This window comes from Cryptomeria japonica, chromosome 1 (assembly GCF_030272615.1).
Source record: "Cryptomeria japonica chromosome 1, Sugi_1.0, whole genome shotgun sequence".
In the NCBI taxonomy this organism is placed as follows: Eukaryota; Viridiplantae; Streptophyta; class Pinopsida; order Cupressales; family Cupressaceae; genus Cryptomeria; species Cryptomeria japonica.
Window position 1 is genome coordinate 15,425,413 of NC_081405.1, and position 25,710 is coordinate 15,451,122.

General features: G+C 38.4%; 1 protein-coding gene across 1 annotated transcript in view; it reads left to right on the forward strand.

Moving 5' to 3' along the window:
* LOC131028195 (proteinaceous RNase P 1, chloroplastic/mitochondrial) overlaps positions 1-25,710 on the forward strand; it is a 73,993-nt gene that overhangs the window by 29,504 nt on the left and 18,779 nt on the right. The window contains exons 2-3 of the mRNA XM_057958436.2: positions 4,056-4,145; positions 4,281-4,462. Coding sequence (XP_057814419.2) covers positions 4,056-4,145; positions 4,281-4,462 — 272 coding nt within the window. The remainder of the gene's footprint in view (positions 1-4,055; positions 4,146-4,280; positions 4,463-25,710) is intronic.

Below are 25,710 nucleotides of genomic sequence, written 5' to 3' on the forward strand. Positions count from 1 at the left end.
ACACAAAAAGTTTTTGAAACTCCGTCACATAATCCTCCACCTTGCCTTCCTATTTTGACTGTGCTAATTCTCTGAAGTAGTTTTCAGGATCTTTCCTTTCAAACCTTTCTGTCAATCGCTGACCAAACTCCTCCATGGTCGTTATGGAATCATGTCCTTGAGTCACCATACCATGGTACCACCATTCGTGCACTATACCTTCCAAATGTAAAGTAGCGAACTTGAGAGCCTCTTCCTCAAGCATGGGATTCAGAGAGAACTAGGTGTCAAGTTTCTACAACCATGACCTTGCTGATGTCTCACTTGTTCCATCAAAGTTAGGGATAGTAATCTTCCCTAAGTAATACTGGATATCCTTCCTATCTTCGTACCCTTTCCTCCTAGGGCCAGTTCTCGATTTGAGGCCACAGTATTCTGCAAATGCCATATCATTCCTGATAGCTACACTCAGAGAGTGATATTCAGCATGGAGTCGGTCTATTTCACTGATTTGATCTGATTGTTTTGCATTAGTCTCCTTGTTTCTCAGGAACTTTGCTCTAAATGATTTGGTGCCGGCTGGGATTTTTCCACCATCTGGGGCTGTCTTTTCTCCAACAGAATAGCTACTTCCCCCTTATCATTAGCTGGTTTTTCACTAGTTGGTTGTTGCTTAAGGTCTTTCAATAACTGAGCCACTTCTTTCAGAGTCTTAGACACACTGGCCTGCATTTCTTTAGACTTCTTGAAGAAAGCCCTGGCTTCTTCATTTGGATCCCCCATTATATATTCTTTTCTCTTTTCTCTCTGCAGATATCCCTGCTCTCGAATGCTCATTCAACAAACCCACAAGTTGGCAGGATTTGAAGCTCTGATACCACTGAAATATTCTGAGTTGTAAAAACAAAACTAAGCTATTACAGACAGTGAACTTCAATATCAAACTTATGGTGCATCCAAACAACAGTTAAGTCTTCAAGAAATTTGCAAAGTTTCATTGATTCGAAACATGGTTAAGAACAAACCATACCAACAGATTTCAGAACATCATTACATGTAATATCTTAGTCCTTTAGTTACAGAATGATCTCAGATGTATCAATTCTTATATAGAGTGTAATGATATTTCCTACATACAGTGCCTATTAGGAATGCAGATGCTTGCTTGTCGGAATGTCCTTACTGACGCAGCAAGAATGATCGTCCTGACTCCTCTGAAGATGTTGAAGGTTATGTTCTCTAATTGATGCTGCAGGTTGATCTCTATAGTTCCTGTCCATATGAAGACTCCACCTGATTATGTGTGGCCTGGAAGGATTGATGATAGCACTTGCATTGGGAGGCGCAAGTGTTAGTGCGGAGGACACCGGCCACAAAATATCTATATCACAGAGCACCAATACAATTTGGATTGATGTTCAATGTCAGCTCTTTGCTACAACCACCCTGTAATACAGCCACATGATCTCTACCTATCTAGCGTCTTTCTGATGCAAACGAAATTGATTAGAAAAATTTCTGAATGCTTAGACTGTGAAAAGGGGGAAAGCAGGGGTATTGTCCCACGTCACCTGATTGTGTGAATGAGCATTCCCACAATCTATGTTGTGCGCTGCACTTCAATTCCACATCGAAGCATGACCACCCTTCACACCCAACATGCCTTATAAAGGCTTGCGTGCTGAGGTAAGGAGAGCCGACCTCAAGTCGGTTGACAAAAAATCCCAAAAGAACATAAAAATGATATAGGAGAATTATTTATTTAATAAAGCCATAGTCAAAATTAAAATAATCGGGTATTATAAAAGACCACATGGGAGGCCAACTAGGCCATTGGAATCGGGATCGTGACATCTTTTTCCTGTCTAGGATGGTTTATCTGCAAGCAAAACCACCTTTGACGACTATTGCTGAACATGATGAGTTCCACTCTGGTTCAACTCATAAGAGAATTTTGAGTAGGGTTGAAATCGTTGCCTATTCTTGGTTCCTTCATGACACACATTGCCTTTGTTTCACCCTGACAATGTTATCTCTGCAACTTTGTTCATATTCTTTTCTTGTTAAAGAGATGTCATTATTTAAGAGTGCTCAGTGTAAGGATGAGTCTTTATGAAAACATTAAGTGATTAAGTTGATTTCACTAACTTGAGTCATTTTCTGGTCACTCAGAGGATGGTGTTGGGTTCCATGCATGGGTCTGTCTCATTTTTGTCTCAGATAAATTGGGCCATAACTGAGTGAAGTACTCTTAAGAGAATAAATCTGGGCCATTTTGAAAAGCAAATTGGGCTGTTTAAATTGGGTACAGATCTGGGAGCTGAACTCAGTAACTTGGTATTTTACATTGTCATCCAAACCACATAAATTTTCCATGAAAAGAATACTTCTATATCAGTATTTGTCACTGGTGTTGTAGTTTGATTCCTACTCATCCTTTTCTGAATTTAGACTTGGTGATACCCACCTTTTAGATCTATTTAAGAAAACATTGCACACCCTTTGTATTATTCAATAGTTCATCAATATGAGGAAGAAGATACTTATATTACATGTTTACTATTTCAAGGCTATACAATCCAGATTCTGCACATGATCTGTTGGATTCATTTTTCTCTTTACCAATAATGAGCCATCCAACAGTCTGTGAGTTCCTCAATAAACATCTGCTTTCATCGGGGGAGTCACATAGGGCAAAAACCTGTGATTGTCTCTCTGAATTTTGACCTAGAGGCTTCAATTGTACATCTTTGTTAGATCTCATCATGTCAGTCACTGTTTTTGAGGAAGAGACAATCACTGATTTTTCTAGGCATTCTCTTTACTTGTGAGACAAAATCAAGACGAATGTATAATAAATCATTGCCTCTATGGAACTAAAATTGATTGCTTTTCTGTTGTTAAGGCCCCCAACTGTTCATCTACTTATGAAAGGCATAAGAGTGACCATCTTTCGAAGACAGCTTCTGGTTGGAGCATCCTGGTCTGTTCATTTACTTATTCAGTCAATGAAGACTGTATTAGTTAATCCTGATATGTGCATCATAGCTCCTGAGATTGATGTGGCCATCATTATTCATGGCTAAGCTTCAATTGATTATTTTAAAGATTCTTTTAGTTGCATGACATTTATTGTGGGCAACTTTTAACAGTAACCTTGGCCATAGCACTGATGTTTATTTTCATCTTATTGATGTGCTTATTGCTCATGCCACTTATTTTTTGTTGATAATTATAATTTATATCATAATTCTATGGGAGGCTATGGGCAATTCATCATATTATTGACACCCGCAAAGAGGGCAGTCTCTCATTAAATATCTGCATACATCATGATGGTGCTGAATATCACATTATAATTGCACTTGATGTACCTGAATTTTCTCAATGTGTATATATATTTGTAGTATCATTGATATGTGTATGCACATTCCTGTGCTTATACCAGTGTTAAAAGATACTTTGCATTCATGATTCAAATTTCACATTTTTCAAAGTTAATGTCTTTTGTGTAAGTTATTTTTATTGTTACATGTAGTTTTGATAATTAATACCATTCCAGTCATCTTTCAATATCATTATACTTGTCTATGATGCATGCATGGAGAATAGGTTTGTCAATGGAGGAGTTGGTGCTTTTATGTATGCAAATAAGCGTGCACCTACAGGTTCAAGCAAGCGTACAATATAAAAAATGCAAAGCAAGAATGAGCAGTTTAGACGAATGATTAATTTTTTATTTGCAGTTGGGAGTTCTATTGTCTTGTCATTACGCTTGCTATATTATGTAATTAGTGGTTGCTGTTTTGGCATGCTTCCATTCTTCCAATGTTCCTTCATCACTTGTAGCCCCAGGAAATATGTTCAGCTGTTCTATGCTCAATATTTTGTTACAATACTTTGTTAACAACCAGGCATGCAATCTGAATTAATTGAGTTAACATGCTGGCAAACATTTGAAAGTGTATGTGGCATCTGATTTTTGAATTGATGTATATAAATAATATATAAGATTCATTAATTGGCTGTAAAGTAAAGATTATCAGATAGTGTAAACTGTAGTCTTGTTCATACAGGAATGGCTGGAAAAGCATGGACCATTTGATGCTATAGTTGATGGTGCGAATGTGGGTCTTTATAAGGATGCTACCTTCAATTATTCTCGGGTAACTGGGTAACTAGTTTCTTCCTACTTTGAATCCCAATTTTTTAGCCTCAGGGTAAGGGTAAAATGGTAGGATCTCTACAGTTAATGAAAATTCAGAGTCATCTTGGCTAATTGTTCTTGTGGCAATTGATAGTTAAACAATATTGCCATTGGCATACAACAAAGGAGCCCATCAAAGAAATTTCCACTTATTATCATTCACAATAGACGTTCAAAAGGAGGGCTTGCTGATAATCCTAGAAATAAGCAAGTAATTGAGAAATGGAGAAAATCTGGTGCACTATACACAACTCCTACTGGATCAAATGATGATTGGTAAGGAGAATATATGCAACTTCAAACTGGTATTTTTTTGAAAATGTCATTCTTGAATGTTGTATGCTTTGTTTTCTGGAAAATGTATAGATTACTGATTGCTAGTAAGGAAAGCTTGATGGGTTTTCTATTTTTGCAAAGTAATAGGTTTATTCATGATTCATAGATTCATCTTTGGACATTTACAAAGATTTTCATGAACATTAGCCAATTTGTATATGTTAAATGTGGTAAATTGTCCACTTTCACTAAACTTTGCAATTGCAACCATGTTATATTGATATACAGTTTTACTTATTAATGTTTTTACATTGCTAGCCTTGGAAAATTTTGATGCATTTGACAATCGGGATGTACAAAACCATAATATCATGAATTTAGTTAGTGTATTAAATCCATTTTGTTGGTCCCTTTGAGTTTCCATTGCTTTTGGTAAACCATGGTTTACAATACATACATGGTGAGTACTCACCAAGTATGTGAGTACTCGTGAGTTTTTTACCCAATGAGCAACTTGCGAGTTAACTTGTGTTTGGCACCTTAAAAAAACTCACCTACAACTTGCCTAGTAGTTACCTAAAACTCATTGAGATCTTGCACAAAACTCGTCAAAAACCCACCAGAAGATTTACACAGCCCAAACGCGGGAAAAAAAAGTGGTAAACGTACATTTTTTATATTTCTTTTTTCCCTTTAAAAACCATAGTCGCAAAATAAAAACACACTCCTCCAACAGTGATTTGCAGGTAAGTTGGAAATTCTTTTCCCTAAATTTTCATTAATCTCAACAATTTTTTTCTTAAGTTCAATTTCCTATAGTTTTTTGTTTTGTTTCATGCAGCAATCTCCACAATTTTTTTTAATTAATCTTTAAAATTGTTGCAACTTGCAAGAGTTTCTTTTCTTTTCTGAGAACCAGTAGAGTGATCTAATTGATTTTTTGAATGAATCGATAGTATTCTTTAAAATTTTAATGTTAACTAGTTAATCTTAATGTATTAATATATTGATTGTGTATTGTTTTAATATTGTTTAAATGTATATATAATGATTTAAATTTTCAATCCCATCAGTCTGCAGCTATCCTCTCATTTCTGCTCTCTAACTATTTCGTTTATCCATATGATGGATCATGTAGTATGATCCGAAACATTGATAATGAAAAGTATCACATAGCTTAAACCATCAGTGTAAAAACTAACATTATGGACTGTGGAAATTACATGACTCTAATTGTTTAAAATTTTAAATGTATATAATAATGAATATATTGATTATTTATTGTTTTAAATTTAAATATTGTTTAAATGTATATAATAATATATATATTGATTAAAAGATATATTATTAAGATATATAAGATTCAAATATAGTTTTTAATATTTATTATGGAAAGTTTTATAAACTAGAAATTACAAATTGTTCATAAATCTAATAAATGTAGTGAAACTTATTTACGGCTCAATGCTGTTATTTTTTTGTCGCTATCAATGTTGTAGGTTGATTTATAATCACAATGGCATTTGGCTTTGCATCTGCTACAAACTTAGTAAGTGCAAGTCAACTTGTTGGAAGGAAACTCCATGTGACCCCACTTGGAAACATAGCATAATGGGACTGGTACCATGGACTGTTATTTGTACCTAGTGCATGAAGAAGCATAGTGGAGGCATCAATTGCCATAAATACCATCTTTTAGACATTCCTTGCTGTGATGCCAATCCATGTAAATTAGCCCCTGAAGAGGTCAAATGAGAGATGCTAGCCCTCCTTGCAACACTAGATGAAAAGATAGTGGAGAGGGGAAGGCAACAAACATCCATACAAGAATCCATTGCTCCTAATTTGTCAACAAGGATTGAGGTGGATGTGCAACACATTGTTGGCTCTAGTCGTGGTCCATGTGTATGTGGCCCATCTTCCTCCTCCACTTCAAGCAACCTCAATTTTTTTGTGCCTAGAAATGAACCTGGATCAACCCTCGTGGAAGCTACTGGGTAGAATAAGGAGGTGTATTAGGAAGCAGAAAAGGCTTGTGCAAACTTGTGGTATTATAACAATATTCCTTCAATGTGGTAAGGAGTCCATATTGGGAGAGTTTGGTGATAGCATTGACAATTGTAGGGAAAGGGTTCAGGGTCCCTAGTCCAAGAGATTTAAGTGATAGGTTGCTCAAAGATGGCTATTGTAGATGCAAAAGAAATTGTGGAAGCTGAAAAGAAGCAATGGTGAAAGTATGGATGCTCAGTTCTTTTAGATGGCTAGACAAATGGAAGAAACCACACTCTTATTAATTTTATAGTGGTTTTAAATGTTGTGAAGTTTTTTCTAAAGTTAATTGATGCCTCCAACATAACAAAGAATGCAAAAAAATTGAGTTTGATGTTGAGGAGGTTGTTTTAGAGGTGGGCATAGAAAATGTTGTTCAAGTTGTTATTGACAATGTAGCAGCATATGTGGCAGCTGGAAGATTGCTTCAATAAAGGCATCAAACACTTTTTTGGACCCCTTAAGTGTAGCTCATTACCTTGACCTTCTTTTGGAGGACATAGGCAAAATTGATTGGATGAAACCAATCACAAAAACAAGATATATATATAATCACCCATGGGTTCTTCAATTGATGAGAGAGCATACCAAGAATAAAGAACTTGTCAATTATGAGCTACAAGGTTTGCAACTAATTTTCTAACGTTACAAAGCTTTACTAGTTTATTGACTCCCTTGAAGCACATGTTTGTGAGTCAACCATGGGTAGACTCAACTTACTCAAAGAAGGTTGATGGAGAAAGGATTGTAAAAATAATTTTTGATGGTGAATTTGCAATTAGAGCAATAGAGATTGTCAAGGTAACTTCAACTTAATTTAATTATAAATTGAATCCTTTATTTTTAACTTTAAATTTTAAAAGTATTTTGTTTCTTAGTAAATTGTAATGTAAATTTGGTTCTTCTTTGTAGGTGACTGAGCTATTGGTGAGTGTTTTGCGCTTGGTGGATGGTGAGAAGAATGCAATGGGATATATTTATGAGGTGATGGATAGGGCCAAAGAGGCAATCCAACACTATTACATGGGGGATGCAAATAGATTTGCCCCTATTTGGGAGATCATTGATCAGAAGTGGAACAATCAACTCCCCCAACCCATTCATGCAGCTGGATACTTTTTCAACCCCAAGTTGTATTACTCTGATAGTTCACGGATGCTAATGGGGTGGTGATGGAGAACTTGTCCACATGTATTGAGAGGATGACACCTACAAGTGCAATGAGAGACCTCATCATATTAGAGTTGTAAAATTGTAAGGCAGCTAGGGGGACATTGTTTTCTTCCAAATTAGCTATACAAGGGAGAGAGATCCAAACATCAAGTAAGAAAAAGTGAAGCCTTGTTGGCCCAAGTTTTGCCATTGCACCAAAAGATTGACCTTTTAATGCCTGATACAAACACTAGAGATAAACAAACCACAAGAGGCAGTTATACCATGTCACGAATCATTGATGGTGGCGTTGAACAACCAAGGGCACGAAGGTACCAACCTTCCAATAATCCCCCCCAACACGATTGAGGGATTCGAACCCGTGACCTAAGCTCTGGTACCAATTGTTGAACATACGGCATGACTGAGATCGAGGGGTGAATCAGTCCGGAACTTTAAATCAGATTAATTATAAACCAAAGTTACAAGACTCTGTGAGTCTTGGCAAGACTCGCCGAGTCCCGAGGCGGGTTGCCCTCGCCGAGGCCAGTGGCCTCTGGACTTTGACTCGGTCGAGTCTGGCCGGGTTTTGGTAGATTCGATGAGTCTGCCAGACTCAGCGAGTCCCGAGGGCTAGACTCTGCCGCCTAGGCAACAAAGAAAAAGTGAAAAATAAAATAAAATGGCTTTGTTTTAAATGAAACAAAAGGTTAATATGTTTTGAGTCTCACCCTAAAATGTCATTTTTGTTGTTTGCAAACACAAGGAGGAGAGAAAAAGAGGGTTTTGAGCAAAAAAATAGAGGCATTGAAGAGCAGACCAGCAGGTAGATTGAAGAGGAGATTGCAAATGTTGATTGTTTTTGCAAGTTTGTAGCTTGCATTCAAGCAGTTAAAGGTATTAAAGAAGGATTTGGAAGAGGTTTCTAGCAAATTTATGGAGGTAAGTACCATTGTTTTTTGTTATTTTTTGATTTTCTTACTTTCATATTTCCATTTTTTTGTACATGTGTTTTGTTTTTGTTTTATTCTATATTGATGGAAAAAATATGGAAGTTGAAACCCTAGTTTTGTTTTTTCTTTCTATTATTTATTTTTAAAGTTTAACTTCATTAGAATAAGAGACATTATGCTGATTTTTTTCATTTATAATATATTGCAGCATAATGTCTTAGCCTATCGGTAGTGGAAGTGGTGCCCAAGTTAGACAGGATAAGGCTTGGAAACATGGCATCCCCGGATCAAAAAAAGAAGTAACATGTATTTATTGCAAAACAAAATATAATGGGGGAGGTATTAACCGGTTGAAATATCACATTGCACAAATAGAATGCTATGATGCAAACCCATGCAAAAAAGCACTCCTTGAGGCTATATGTGAAGTGCAAGCTCAATTAGAGGAATTTAAAGAGAAAAAAGAATTAAAAAGGAAGCAAATGGGAGAAATGGCAGCCATTGGTGGAGAGGCTTCTTCAAATCCTCGACCTCCATTTCCTGGATCTGGAAGTAGTGGTCTGTGGTAGTGTGAGTGCGAGCATTGGGCCTCGAATTGCGGAGTTGAGCGATCACTGATATTGGCTTCTCTGAGCCTTAGACTTCTAGGCTCTAGCTTTTATGTTGATATATGTTTTGCACTTTGATGACATGGACTTAATATTCCATGAATTTTGTAGACATTTGACACTATTTGTATTTCTAATGTGTTATTTAGTTTAGCTTATTTCCTTCAGCTCAAGCCTAAAATTTGCATTTATACTTAGGTGATGAATGTAAACTTGTGTATGTGTTCAAAGTAGCTTCTATTTGATGAGATTATTGTGTCTTTGAGGTTTATTTATTAAAAAATACATGAATCAAGTTTAAAATCGTTAAAAATTTTTGAATTTCTTGGGTTTTTCTATTTGTCGAGTCTTGGCCAAGTTTTTTGCTGAGTCCAAGTCAAAAATCAGCTTGTCGAGTCCGGGTCTTGTAACTATGTTATATCATTGACTAACTTAGCAACAACACATTAATCATCAACACATGAGCATCAACCATCAACAACCAAGAGCATATCCAGACCAACATCCATTCGGATAACTAGGTTTTACATCAATGACAACCATACAAGTTCATGCTTCCAACAAGCCTTATATCTTGCAATTTATGAATTACAATTATTAATAAAATATTGTTTATTTACAAAAAAATGAATATCTTATTTGTAGGGGCTTAGTTGGAAGATTGGGGTGGAAATACGCTAAATTTAGGTTAGCCCTCCGAATTTTGTCTGAATCTTGTAATGCTTCTAGCTGTGAGTGCAACTTGAGTTTGTTTGATGCTATTCACATGAAGAAGCGTAATAAGTTGACTCAATGATGCCTCAATGATCTTGTTTTTGTGCAATATAACTTGACTTCGCACAAGAAAGGTGCAGGACCAATCAGATGAACTGATTGATTTGGATGACATTGATCTTGTTGTGACCTTTTCAAACATCACCCCATTGCAAACGGGGACCCCCCTCTTTCCTGCTTTCTGCATCGTGTTAGTTTAGGGTTTTGGTAGTTAGGCGACAGTTTTGAGCTTTCAATGCCCGAGTCTCAGTTTTGAAGTGAGCATGCCTAAGGTGCTATTAGGGTTTTGAGTTTTGAATAGGATCAAATGCGTATAAAATGTTAAATTGTCTTGGTGATCCTAAAATCTTGTCTAAGTCTGTATTTTGAGCGTAAATGAGTTTAAATGTGTTTAGGTTGGTGATATTTTTGTGCCTAAGCATCAAGAGGTCCTTTAGGGGTCGTTTTTTCTCTCCTAGTAGGGTAATCATGTCAAAATTGCACTTTGTCCCAATGGAATCCTTATTTTCCCGCTCAAATTCAGATAAAATGGTGAATGTCTTGATTTATAACAATGAAATTTGACATGTTTGGATACTTAGTGGTGTGAAAATCATTCAAGTCCTGATGGGTAACATGAAATCAAGGTCTAGAAATAAGTTTTCCCAATGAAAGGACCCCGTTTCCTTAGTTTTTAAGGCATAAATGGACTTTTTTCTGATGGGTCATGATTTTCCCCACTCATTTTCCTGATGAGGGGCATTTTTCCCCAAGTATCGTGGTAATTGTCCTGATGGACCACATTTTAACACCAGGAGGCCCAAAATTTGTCTAAGTGTTGGAAATTTTCCTGATGAAGGTCGAATTTCCCTAGGAATGAAGTATGAACTTAAATGTGGACAAAATTCCTTGTCCTGATGGGGGTCGTTTTTCCCCAAAGCTAGTTTGTGAGTGAAATTAAGGAAATGAATGCAGATGATTGTCTTGATGGGGATCGAATTTCCCCAAAATGATGAATTTTAAGTGTCGTGATGGGGGTCGATTTTCCCCAAATTGGATTTTTTGGAACTTAGCAAGTGTAATAATGCAATTCAATGCTTCTTGATGGGGATCGATTTTCCCCAAATGGTCAATTGTGATGAGTTATGAAGAATTTTAATACAAAATATTGTCCAAACATGAATCAATTTTCCCCAATTGGTTGGAATTTAATGAAATTGAACGATTTTAATTACAAGTGTGCTCCCATTTAATTGTTTTTGCCTTATTGCAAATTATTTAATGCCTGCAAACAATTATTGAATGACAAATCAATTATCCCAAGGCAAATCGATTTTTTGAGGGAAGTATAAAAAGGTAAGTTTTTATCCCACATTGCTTATGTGGTGAAGTTTCAAGGTGAAAACATGAATAAAGAGACCCAAACAGCAATATAATATTATTACATCTTGCTGATGTGACTGATTGAAGGCGCCATTGGAGGCTGATTGGAGTTCCCAGCTGGGCGAATTTGTGTAAGTGTCATTTTGACATCATTTTTGAAGAGGAATTGCAGATTTAAAGGGGCAATTTTGCCCAATTGTGTATAGGCACCACCATTGGAGAGGAGGTTACAGCAATTCAAGTGGCCGATTGAGCTGCATTATTGACAATTTTGCAAGTGTGGCACCATTGTTGGAAGGCCATGATTTTGGTGTGGCCAATTGCTTCAGACTTTGGGGGCAATTTGGGGTGTCTTGCTTGGTGCCATCATTGGGAACCATGGCGATTTTTATCTAAGTGCTTGTTGGGTGAATTTGGGCACCATTTTTGGCCACCATTGCTGGTCATTGGCTGGAACTTTGCATTTTCAGACCTGATTTTCATTTCCAGCCATAGGCGATTTCATTTGGACATCAATTTTGAGTTGTTTGAGGGTATATTGTGGCAACACCATTGCTCTTACAGTCTGAAGCATCACTTCCAGAAGTGTCTTCAGACTTATTTATTATTACCAACCACATATTCATACCCAGAATTGGCCATTTTCAGCCTTGGAGAGGTAAAATATATCAAATGCAAATATTTCACATGGTTGTGACTATTTCAAATTGCTGATTCATGTTAGTTGCAGGGTGTCTTCAGACTTGTTGGGGCCATTGTTGACCTTGGAAGGTGTATCAGACATTGAAAATTGAAAATCAGACTTACACACACCTTTTTCCAAGTATAATCAGACTTGTGGTATACTTCTGGACCCCATTTGCGACATTTTTCTGAGTATACAAGCTTGTCTTCAGACTTTGTTTACATGATCAGACCTTATAAAGTCTAAAAATAAAGGTTTTATGAGGGTTTTTGTACTCTATTTTATCAAATTCTCATTTTATCTTCAGAATGTTGACTTTAAGATCTCAGATTAACAATAAGCACAAAATCAGAATTGTATCTTTGATAATGTTAATTTCCAGCTTATATTAATCTGTAGGTTAAATGATTAATAATGAACATTTAAACAAACATAGTAGAAGTTGAATGCATGAAACAACATAGACACATAACACAAGTTACCCTGGGAAACCTCCCTCTTGGAGGAAAAAACCCAGCACGAAGTGATCCTCAGATCTGATTATAAATTAGATGTAACATTCTGAGTACAACACTTATCTCTTAGGGCTGATGAAGATGATCAAACAGCAATCTGTTTTATGCTCCTTTGATGGCTAGGTCTGCACACAAGATAGTCTTAGATTTGCACTTTTATCCACACCAGATCTGCACTTTTGGTGCACTTTAGGTCTGCACCAAATCTGCACTTTTGGTGCACTTTAGGTCTGCACCAAATCTGCACTTTTGGTGCACTTTAGGTCTGCACCAAATCTGCACTTTAGAGCACCTTAAGTCTGCACTTTTGTATACTCAGGTCTGCAATCTGTTCGCACCAAATCTGCACTTTTGTTGCACCTTAAGTCTGGATAACTTTGCACCTACTAGCTAAGATAATTCGCACATATGACTGAAGAAGTTTGCATAGAGCAGAGAGGTATTACACCTTGATGAGTAATGTAAATGACTTGCAATTGTTGCTTGTATATATATGCAAGATGTGAGACCCATCTTTTGGGTCGGCTCAATAACTTTTGGCGCCAAGCAATATTTTAGTTTACACGCCACATATGGGTCCTATCTTTGGCGCCTAAGTTACATGCTAAGTGATATGACTTTGGGTCCATACATTTGACTAGGTGTGGCCTTTAGTTTTGGACACAATAAATAAGGATAGGGTCCAGCCCTATAAAGATTCACATAATATTGGAAGAGGGCCCAGCCCTATTTATAATGAATTCTAATGTTGCCTTTGGCAATTAGAATTCATCTTTTATTTTGCTTCCTAGTTACAAAAAGTCAACACAGAATTTGTGATAAATATTGTTAGAATTCCTGATTTTAGTCCCTAAATTTGTCAAATCGTTAAAGTCAGAACTTACGCAATTCTGGAAATAAATTATTTTAAGTATTTTTCCATGATATCGACTTAGAGTTTCATACAGGTGCCATGTCTAAGGCCGGGATTGCTGCGAGGAAGGAACAATTGAGGATAGTGCAAGAAGGTTTCTATCCGGATTCACTGTTGTCATCCCGATGGAAGAGAATTACGGATACAAACATGGAATTCCTGGACATGGAGCGGATGCGATAGAGGATGTTCGGAGTGAAGAATCAACTTCCTTCCACACTTTCCACCAATATCATGAAGAGTGGCATATACCAAGCGGCTGACTTTCCTCCATCCATACAATGCAGTGAGCTAATTGTGGAGTGTGCAAAGCACTATGACCTGATGACCCAAATGATCAAATCACCTAAAGGGGCTACACTTGCATACCTTGCTGAAGATGCGATCGTGGAAGCGTTTGGAATTCCAAGGAGTGCAGATATGCGAAAGAAAACTAAGGATGAATATGAAGCTAAGTTCCTAAAGAAGGCGAAGGCATGCGTGATAGTTGTAAATAAAGAGTGGATAATTGAACTTAGACCTCGCCATTCAAAGGTTCCCAAGAGATTCCTATGTACGGACTTCAAAGATGAATATAGTGATTAGATATTTTTGCTTAATCGAGTGATGGGGATGCCTCAAGGTGCCTTATTTGAGGGCTGGATGTTATACTTTATCTAGGATTGTATAAGAGGGATAGTGGTCAATTGGGCCAAGATTATAAGTGATAACCTCGACTTCTAGTTGAGAAATGTGGAGAAAACCAAGTCATTTGAAATGACTTCCTACCTTGTCTACTTACTTGCAAGATTTGTCACATACAAGGGATTGATATGCAAAGGCGAGGTTGGAAACGAACCAGGATAGTATAGAGTTTATGAATGTTATCCGCAACTTCATATGCACAAAATTGAACATTATAGAAGGGTGAACGATGCTTTCACCATGTACATCATGAGGCTACTGCAGGGCGAGATCCACAAACGATTGTCTAAGGTGGCAACAAAGCTTATTGAACAATATGGATCATGGTACATTTAGTTTCCCACCTTCACATACCTATGGATTCAGGGATTCAGATCCAAACCATACAAACTTCCTACGTATCCTATAGAAAAAATGATCATACTTGAGGTGGTGAGACAATTTTTGGAATTTGATTTCATCTAGAAGGAGAAGCACAAAACAAGGATAACACTCCCTATTGCATTAGGAAAGACTTTGGAGGTGTGCCACATTGCAGCTGTAGCAGGTTTAGTCGTTGGGGAGCTTGAGTTCTATCGCCTTGGAACTTATAAGAGCAGGGATCGATTTGATCCGCATAATAATGTTGTGAAGATCAGAGGAGAAAAGTTCATACATAAGATTGACATTGAGGATTACTAGGCTAATCTCATGGATGAGCACGCAGTAAGGAAGAGAATGTGGTCCTGAATGTTAGTGGATTTCATAAGAAAATGTGAACTCTTTTCCATTCCTGATCAAGTAGTTGATGATAGTGATCATACTCATCCGCAGTAGGGAAATGAAGTGAGCAAGCCCATATTATTGCCTAGTTGGAAACAACTTGAGGTGGTTGACTTGAATGAACTTATGAGAGAAGTTAATGATTTCTCCAGGGAATGGATGGACAAATATGTGAACCAATTGATAAAAATGGGTGTCACCCTCACTTATGAAAAAATGAGGCAAGTGGAGCCTTCCCTCAATGAAGATGAAAGAACGCTTACAAATATAAGAATATATGCAGATGAGGAGAGTCATGCTCCCAAAAGAAGGAAGGGTATGCCTGGAGAATCTAAAATGAAGGGCAAGGAGACAGTTAGTCAGTAATCAAAGAAGAAGCAAAAGCCTAGCACTCCTTTATCCACCACCAGTTCCTCATCAATAAACGAAATAGGAATGCCAGAGAAGAGTAAAGTTTGAACAATGTTCCAATACGGAGATCTTGCCAGAAAATATTCAGGAATTATAGGCTACAACGCAGTCAGCACCATAGAATAAGGAAGAGCCACCGAGATCTCCCACAATTCATTTGAATGTTAGTTTGGGCAACAATGTTTATGATTTGACTAAGGATAAGGATAAGGATGATGATGTCATCTCGGCATTGAGAGGACTTGATTGAGAGATGTGCCTTGATGATGGGATGGGTATTTCCACCATTCCCGATTGGTTATTATAGAGCATGGAGAAAAGCAAAATGATAGGAACACATTCTATTGAGAATATTGATGATATCTTAGCAAGGACAAACAAAGTGAAAGAGCAGAAGAAGGCTAAGATATTTTCCAAGGTGGCTAGAGATGAAACAGGTGTGCAAATTGCACAAGTGGCTATCCCAATGTGTGATGTGACCAAAGATGTGGCCACTCCCACGGATTATCAGATCACTTCGATTGCCCTTGGACGAACTACAAAGACATAGGAGTTCTAGGAACTTGATGATATGGTTCAGGCAATTAGGGCACGATTGGAGAGGGAGATTGAGAAGAAGAATATGTATAAGCAAATGTGAGACTTAAGGAATATATTATAGGGATGAGTTCCCATAAGCGTGAAGATCTCACTTTTGTCTTTCCTATCGCAGTTGATTGTGGATTTCACTTTGATCATGAAGTAGCGAGGAATACACATACAAAATTTGGAAAGTGGATTGAAGATGTGACAAAACAGGAGGATGATTTCCTAACTCAATTTGTTTGAGCATTTGACAAATCGTCAATGCTCATGTTCAGGATGTAATATTTGGAGGGAGTTTGGGATGATTTTCGACCAGTACTGGAGAAGACAATTCCCCGCCTCAGAGTGTTGAAAAGAATCCTGTTGTGCGTTGCACACACTCCCTGTCGCTGACAGGGTCCCCCTCTTTAGTTTTCAGCCTTCGTCCTGCTGAGTTTCGAGTTTTGATTTTTGTCCGCCGTCCCTTTTGTTGGGATGCAGGAAGTGGTGAAGCAATAGGCTTTGTGGTCGTTAAAAGAAAGGGCGTGTTTGGATTTTAAGTCGCATGGCCTGGGATTTCTGCACGGAGAGTTTCGCATTTTTGAATACCCAAAATCAATCCAAGGGAAACCTAGGTTTAAAGCCTGAGAGTCTGCTAGGTAGGCAAGAGTGTCAATTCCAGAACCTTGCATGATTCCTCAGGAGCCCGATTTTCGCCAAATGGAAGCAAAGCGTCTAAGTTTTGTAACCTTTTCAAAACTCGCCTTTGGTCTGATTTTCCAGTCAAAGGGCAAAGTGAAAATAATAAAACCTTTTCAAAACACCCAAGTTGGCCGATTTTCGGGGGCCAAAGGGTAAAGTGAAAATAATAAAACCTTTTCAAAACACCCAAGTTGGCCGATTTTCAGGGGCCAAAGGGTAAAGTGAAATTAATAAAACCTTTTCAAAACACCCAAGTTGGCCGATTTTCAGGGACCAAAGGGTAAAGTGAAAATTATAAAACCTTTTTTAAAAAACACGCATCTGGCTCGAAGTTCACCAAACCAAGGTAAAACGTCTAAGTGTGAACTTTTCAAAAACTTTGCAAAAGACCTGTTGTGACCTTTTTCACACATCGTCCCATTGCAAATGGGGACCCTCTCTTTTCCTGCTTTCTAGGGTTTTTGTTAGTATTCTGTGGCCTTCCACTTCAGTTTTGCCAAGCCTTGCCCAGTTTTGAGCAGTTCAAGTCCTAAGGATTGAAAGTTAGTTTTTGCAAATCATGAGATTCTAGAATACGAACACCGTCAGAGTGCTTAGAAAGGCCAAAGGATGAAGATCGCAATTGACTTGGACAAATTTGGACAACTTTCTATTTTTAGAAAGTTTGCTTTTTTGCTTTTTCCTATTTTTTAGGAAGTTTTGTTTTTGGCATTTTTAGCCCAATCCCCGATATGGCTATTTTTAGAAAGTTTTCCCTATTTTTTTAGGGATGTCTGCTTTTTGCTTTTTCAGAATGGGAACCTAGGGTTTGCACTGTTGGCATTGGCCTGCTCCGATCGTGATCGAAAATTTTCAAGTTTTGACCCAAAAAGCTAAGTTCCTATATTTTAGGGGGTCATGGCGCATTCAAAGGGTAATCAGCTCGAAAAATCATCTAAGTCTGGAATGTCATCCTCAAATGTCCTGAAATTTGGCTGTCTGGAATGTCATCCTGATCCTGAAATTTGACTAAGTCTGGAAAATTGAAGAATCCTCCAAAATCTAGATTTTGCATTATAAGTCCTAGAGATCTGAAACCACTCTCAAACATCCTAACAATATATATGAAATATAACTTAAAATATAAGAAAGAGAAAAGACATATTGAAACACCACTTATACTTAAATGTTATATTTCATATATAGTCCGCCCTCTTGAGAGCCTTCAAAAGTCCGCCTTGAAGAGAGAGATCTAAACTCCGCCCCATGATGGAGAGGTGCTCAAAAGTCCGCCCTCATGAGAAGTGAAGAAAGTCCACCATGTTGGAGGGAACACCAAAGTCCGCCATGCATGAGGAAGTAGTCAAAACTCCGCCTTGGAGAGGGAGCTCAAAACTCCGCCCTCCTTGATGTCTATGAAAGTCCGCCCATGATGCCAAGTCTAAAAGTCCGCCCATGGTGTTGGTCATCCAAAACTCCGCCCAAGCATGATGAAGTGGTAGTCACCCAAAACTCCGCCCTCCTTGGTGTCCTTCCTAAACTCCATCCAAGGAAGTGGATACAATGTTGAAGACCTACATAAGTCTGCCATGTGGGAGTGCTTCCTAAACTCCGCCTTGGTAGAGGTCTTTCCAAACTCCGCCTTGGTAGTCATGACAAAAGTCCGCCATATTAAAGAGGCCAAGAAGAGGGAGCTCAAAACTTCGCCCAAGGAAGACCTTCAGAAGTCCGCCCTTGGAGAGGTGCCTAAAGTCCGCCCTTGGAGATACCTTTCAAAGTCCGCCTTGGTGATGAGGCCATGAAGAGGAAGCACAAAACTCCGCCCTCCTTGGTGTCCTTCCAAAACTCCGCCATTTGGAGGGAGTATAAAACTCCGCCATGCCTTGAGAAGGTAGCCAAAAGTCCGCCAAGGTGATGCCTTCAAACTCCGCCCTATGGTGGAGATGTCATAGAAAGTCTGCACTACCTAGTAAACACTTCTAGGTGTGGTGTCAAAGAACCTAAAACCTCCTCCCTATGTAAGAGACATCAATGATGGCAACATGAAGATTGGAAGTCAGTAAATGGAGAGATTAATATGATGCAATATGAAAGAGAAGTGATGACAGAAATTTAGCTAAGTATGAAGTGATACTTGGTGCCAAGTAGAAGTCTGCCCTACACTTGGACATGCAAGATATTTTCAAAGTGAGTGAAGTCCGCCCAAGGAGAGAGCCTCCAAAAGTCCGCCCTATGAATGGGATGAATGAAGTTTAAGGCAAGCAAACAAACATGATGATAGAAGTCATAAAACTCCTCCCAAGCATCATGTTAGAAGATGAAAACTCCACCCAAGCATGAAGTTGAAGCCTCAAAACTCCGCCCTACTCTTGGAAGTCAAACAAAGTCAATAAAATGTGAGTGATGTCATCAAATCTTCCAAGATAATCGAACTCCTAATCAAATTAGAAAGTTGGAAATTAAGATTTTTGAAGATCAACGAGCTGGAAAATCAAAATAGAAACTCAAAATTAAAATGGGGAAAGAGATATTTATGATTTTCAGACTGAGTTCCAAATTAGAAACTTTATGGAAGATACTATTTAATGAGCCTAGTTCGAATTAATCAACTAAAAACAATTTAGAAACTTGCACAAGTAAAGGATTTTCGAACTAAAGAAGATGACAACACTTTCCCAAGATTTGAGTTAGATTTAGAAACGTGAGTTGGATGATTTTGCGTGTTTCTAATTGGGAATTCAACTTCATTTACAAATACATCATTTGTAACTTCATTTTTACACCAAGAAGTTCGAAATTCTAAAGGAGAGCATAGTGAAGTGTTTGCAGATTGGAGTTCATCTGGAGAAAATCTTGATATTGCTTGCAGTTTGGTGAGCTTCTTGTCATAGAATCCGCAGATTTTGGAGTATAACCAGCTAATAGGAGGCAGATCATTCGGATTTTCTGAGTTTTTCTAAAGATCTTTCTGTCTTCTTGTCTTTTTCTTCTCACCCCATCGAAGGTGAAGTTGAATTTACGATGCAGATTTGTGCATTTTCTGAGTTTTTCAGTCATTGAAAATGATTTTAGTGGATTTATTCGAATTCTTAGTGAAGGAAAATCATTTTATTGACTAAGTAAGAGGGTTATAACACTTGGTGTTGGATTGTGATCACAGTTATCCTTAGGATTGAAGAATTTACGTATGAAAATCCATTTTTTGTGGCTAAGTATGAAAATGAAATGAAATCTCCAAACACTTAGCCATTCGCAGCCTCGATTTTCTTTAATCCAAGATAGATTTCTAACTTATTTTCCTTTGATTTTACAGGTTGCAATAGGAAATAGAAGCGGGATTATCATAGAGATCGTAGCTGGAATTTCAAGCCAAACAAAGGATTGAGGACAAGTTCACGAGCAAAGTTTGTCCAAGCATAGAGAGGGCCAAAATTTGGCTAAGTATGAGAAATACTTCACGAAGGGATTTCTTCTCCAAATTCGAGGCATTTGAAAGAATCTCAAGGCATCAAGAAAGAAAAAGTTCTCAGACTTGGTGAAAATATGGAAAAGTTAAATAAATTTCCAACTTCTTGAAGGATTTCATCTCCTGAAGAAATTAAAAAAGACAAGCTCCCAAGCAGAATCAAATGGTGACAAGAAGGAATCAAATTTCCATACTTAGACAATTTCTTGACACAAATTGGAGAATTCAAGGAAGACATCCAACACGTTGAGGTGGTGCCTCGTCATCTTTAAACCAATCAGATCGTTCCAAGTGAACATGTCCAGGTTCGATGAACCTGACTTATCCAGAAGCTTCTAGAAGGGCACACTTCACAATGCAACAACCTTCTATTTTCATTGATGGTTCATTTTTAGCAAGAAGGACAAGCGTCCCAAATGTAATTTTCTCATTGGTCGAGGGTAGTTAGTTTTGGGAAACCCTAATTAGGGTTTGTAGCTTTCAATCTGGGCCCTTGATCACTGTTTGATCTCGGCCGTTCATTTATTTTTGAAAAACTATATAAGGCCACCTCCTCTCATTTGGAGAGTGTGAGGTTTTTGATGTATTGTTGCGTAAGGTAATTTCCAGATAATATATTGCATGTGCGCTTGCTTTGTAATCCCTATTGTTTGAATGATTTGCATGGTTTCAATTTCCTCAACACCTAGTTAAAATTAATATAGATTTGAATGAAGGATTTGATAAGTGTCAATCAATGGTGTATCTCCTCTCATACTTTTGGTTAATGGATGATTTCCATTTCACCGTGCAAAGTTAGCCTGAGCTCATCCTCTATGCATCCCAACATCTTAATCATAAGCACAATCCATTGAAGATTGCACCGGCTTTGTGTAGTTGTCCCTAGTGTGGCGAAGCAAGGTTTGGTTTCTCAAGAGTACCCAATTGACACTGTCTCTGGAGTTCGTAGGATTAGATTAGCCTTCTTGAACCGTATCTCTTTTCTCCTTTCTTTTGAAAGTCTAAATCCCAGAAAACACCCCGCCCCAAAAAGAAGAGCCTAAAATTGCTAAATCCATCTAAGTCCAGCAGTTCAAGACAGTTGTTAAACATAAGTCCCCCTTGAGATTTTCAGCATACACTACCCAAAAAGCTATTCCAATAAAGTCGCTTGTTCGCACATATAGACCTTGGAATTTGTAGTGATTTTTCAGGAGAGGATAGAATGCCTTCGGGTATCCTATTCTAATGTTTTGGTAGATGATAAAACAAACACCAACAAGACCCAAGTTGCCCGAAGTTCGCCGAACAAAGTGAAAACGTCAAAACTTAAAAGAGTTTTCAAAAGGGCCTTTTAGGCCGATTTTCGGGGGCCTAAGTGAAAAGCGCAAAACTTAAAAGTTTTCAAAAGGGCCTTTTAGGCCGATTTTTGGCAGCCTAAGTGAAAAGCGCAAAACTTAAAAGAGTTTTCAAAAGGACCTTTTAGGCCGATTTTCAGGGGCCTAAGTGAAAAGTGCAAAACTTAAAAAAGCTTGCAAAAGGGCCTTTTAGGCCGAATTTTGGGGGCCAGGGTTAAAACGTCAAAAGTTAAACCTTTTCAACGCATACATTTGGCCCGAAGTTCGCCAAACCAAGCGAAAGTGTGAACTTTTTAAAACTTATCAAAAGCCCCTTTTGGCCCGAAATTCGCAAAATGCTCAAGTAGGCCGAAAATAACTTAAAATCTCGCAAAATGCTCAAGTCGGCCAAAAATGACATTAAGTTATAAATCGCGCAAAGTGCCATTTTAGGCCGAAAAAGTCTAGAATCGCGAAATCCTCCAAAAAAGCCTGAAAACAACTTAAAGTTTGTAAAATCAGCTTATAGCCTAAAATTGTAGGAGACTTAACTTCACAATCTTGCAGGAAGCTTGAAAAACAAAAGTTCACGAATTCTTCTATTTTTGCCGAAAAGCTCAGAGGAGAAATTTATAAAAGAAAGTGTGAATGCATATCCATTTCATGTTGAAACCCTAAATTTCAGTTTGCACGATTAGCACTCTTCTTGCCAAAATCTTTCATTCTTTGCAAATAGTCTTAGGAAGCCAAAGTCCTCAAATCGCAGGAGTCGTTTAAGTCATGCAAAACCCTTGTAAGCCGACTTCCAGCATTTTGAAGTTTGCTTTTGGAATCCGAATTTGCGCAAGGCGACTAAGGAACCCGCAAGCAAGGAGAGGCCGAAAAGGGAGGTAAGTCTTAAGTCGCCATTTAACCTTCGGTCTGCCGTATTTTCAAGTGCAACAAATCGTTCTAACTTTTAAATCGCGCAAAACCCTTGTAAGCCAAAAATCGTAAAGGAATTAAGTTCATCCGAAGGAAATAGGACATAGGTTAAAGAGTCGAGCCCGAGAGGTTCTCCCTTCATCACCGATTTTCAACTATTTTTTTAATCTCAACCTATCATATTGCTGCAAGATAAGATAAATTCGTCTTTCACATGGTTGAAGCGATCATATTTCTTTTACATAAGATGGACTTGCAGAATGAATTGTGAAAATTTAAACTTAAACCTTTGGAATCAATCAATCAATCATTTTCCAAAGCACTCTTTTCCAAGTGCATTTTTCAAACAATCAACTTTCAATTATCAGAACATTTAAGCGCCGAGTTGCAAGCCAAAGCATCCGAAAGCTTTCCGTCATTAACAAATCAGGAGTAACACTTCGAAATCTGCTCCAAGAACAGTAGTCAGCCAAACCAACTTGACTTTCAGCTTCATATTGCATTTAGCTTCCAAACGATCAGATTTAAATTGTTTAAATGTCGTGTTTTAGCAATATTTTCAAATTTCGATTACCTCGTTGATCGTCAATCTTAATGCTAACATCATCCTCTATTTTGACTAACCTGTTTGTTTCCTTCATCTCGTCTCGTAATTCGCATCCGGTTGTGCAGGATAAATGCCTAGATCTGTAGTAGAATCCTCAAAGATGCCTGGTGCAATCGAAACATCTTGGGTCTCTAAATCTGACATTCCCTGTAAAGGCGAGAAGAATAAGTACCAGTACCGGATTGGAGGACTGAGGGAGTCAAAAGTCCAGAGCATATGGGAAAACATAGGTGATACTGATTTGGGCCACATAGACATTCAGGACTTCAGAGACCGGGTATATTCTCCTAACGCCGATGGCAAGCCCAGGCGGATGATGGAAAGTGGTATTGCTCAGGCGGCAAGTTTCCCTCCATCCGTGCAAAATTATGAGCTAGTAGTTGAGGCTGCCCGACATTATCAGCCAGAGACCAAATTAGTGGTTCTAGAAAATATGGTGCTAGTTGACTTCACACCTGAGGCCATTGGGGATGCATTTGACATCCCATTTCTTTATAATCCCATTGCTACAACCATAGATGAAGCACAAGTTGCTTACGACATGAATCTTGCTAAATGCAGGACATTGATAAACGAAGAATGGTATAAGGAGAGAAGGCCTCCGAGTATTAGAATCAGTAAAAAGACCCCCAGAAGTGACTTTCATAACGAACATGGTGATATGGTTACCTTACTCAACCGGTTTATGGGACTCCCTCAGTCTAACGTTTTTGAAGAGTGGATGTTCTACTTTACGGAGCAGGTCTTTGTCAGGAAATCCAAGTTCGACTGGGCTCAGATCATCAGTGATAATATCCATACACAGCTGGTCGAACTTGAAGAAAATAAGTACTTCACCATGACCTCCTACCTGGTTTATATGTTCGCCCGACACCAACTGCTGATAGGATTAATCAAGAAGGGTGAAATCAGGAACGGCCCAAATCAAGTCAAGGTGTATGAATGCTACCCTCAGTTGCACTACTACGACATAGCTCAAAGGGAAAAGAACAACCCCGCTTATGCAATTGGTCAATATGAGCGTGTCAATGACGCCTTTACAAGGCGCCTAGTCAGGTTGATGCAAAGGGGATTGCACATAAGGCTCTCAGAGCAGGCTACCATTTTGGTACAAAAGTACGACACCTGGTTTATTCAATCCCTATGTTCACCTATATCAGGATAGCTGGTGCAGGAGCAACTAGGACTTAGGCTCATAGTCCTTATCCAATTTTGGCTTGTATTGACCTTAGCCAAGTCAGGTTCCTAATAAGGACTCCAGGAGGGTCCAAGTTGAGTGTGTGATGTTTGTTTTGAGTCAAGTGTAGGCCTAGTTGAGTTGGTTTTCTTCCTAGGTTTGCATTTTGTGCATAGGTAGTAGTTTGAGTAGGAAATTGACCTTCTTGATGGTCAAAAGTGGCATAACTTGGTATGAGCATTAGAGAGGTTTAGTATGGTCTTAGGAATGCTTAAAAAGTCATGAGTAATGACTTAAAATAGGTTTTATAGGTTGGCAAAGCAAAAAGCAAAAAGTTGTAAAAGTTGTCATGACAACTTTTGTCCTAAAAGTGTTTAGCGATGGAGTTAGGGATAGCACAGCACCCTAGAATGCCTCCACACGTGGGGAAGACTATAAGAACCTCCTCTTGCACGGTTACCAAGGTTGGAAGATTGATTTTGTTTGATTAACATTCTGAAACTACTCATTTTCGGACTGTTATCATTGTTTTTGGCTTATTTTGCTTACAATGTGAATACAAATGGATTGAATCCATTGAGCCAGTTATGGATTGAGTTTCTTTGGTGTGTTTCAGAGTCATTTGTTTCATTTCAAGCTTTGTAGTTAGTGTGTGTTGGTGTTTTCATAGTTTTGTTTTCGCTCAGCCAGTTTTGGCTTGTAAATAGCAATTTTATGTAAAATGGTTGCCCCATAGAATCCCTCCGTGCTACCATCACGGCCTATTGGGACATGGAAGGCAACCACTTGTACAGTGTACATATGCAGGGAGAAGTTTAGGAAGTGGTGTTTGATATGGCTACCACCTTGTTCTAGGCGAGTCCAGGTGCAACCCGACTAGAGAAGACAGGGTGAAATTTGAGTGCTTAGTGCAGAGGTGAACACAAAACCACAACCAAATCATTTGGAGGGGTCCATGAAGTCCATACAGAGTTGACATAGCAAGGAGAAGCCTTGACAAGACCTTTTGATGCCTATTTCACAAACTTGACCAGTCACTGCCGGTTAAGAGGCCTAGAAACCCTTCAAAACCCTCATTTTTGAGTTAGGGCATTGTATGGTGAGTTGGGAAACCAAAACCACCAAAATCACTTGGGGATAGGTGAATGATTGAAGAAAATCAAACCTTGTTGCAAGGTCTTTTGGACCGTTTCCTTCTAAACCCTTGAAAACCGGATTTTGGAGACCTAATAGGGGCTCCCTTGTAGCCCTTTTCTAGGTAAAATGGTGAAATCGATAGGAAGAATAATGGATGCAAACCTCAAATGGACCCAAATGGAATTCATTTCATGTTAAAAGCCACCTCCACACCTCTGCAACAACTCACAACAACAGGAGGTGAAATTGACAAGTTGAAGACAAGACAACAAGAATGAGCATATGGGAAACACTTTGAAATGGTAGGGTTCCTAGTTAAACACTTGTTGCAAACACCTTGAAATTGGCAAGAGCAAGCCCTAGAAGAGATTGAGGAGGACTTGGAGGTCTTGGAGCATAGCGAGACCTGGAGAGGTTGGGGGAATGGAGCAACTCCAACTAGGTGAAGTGTGAGCAAGCTAGGTAAACCCCATCAAATTGGTATCAGAGCCTATAAGATTTGGGCTAA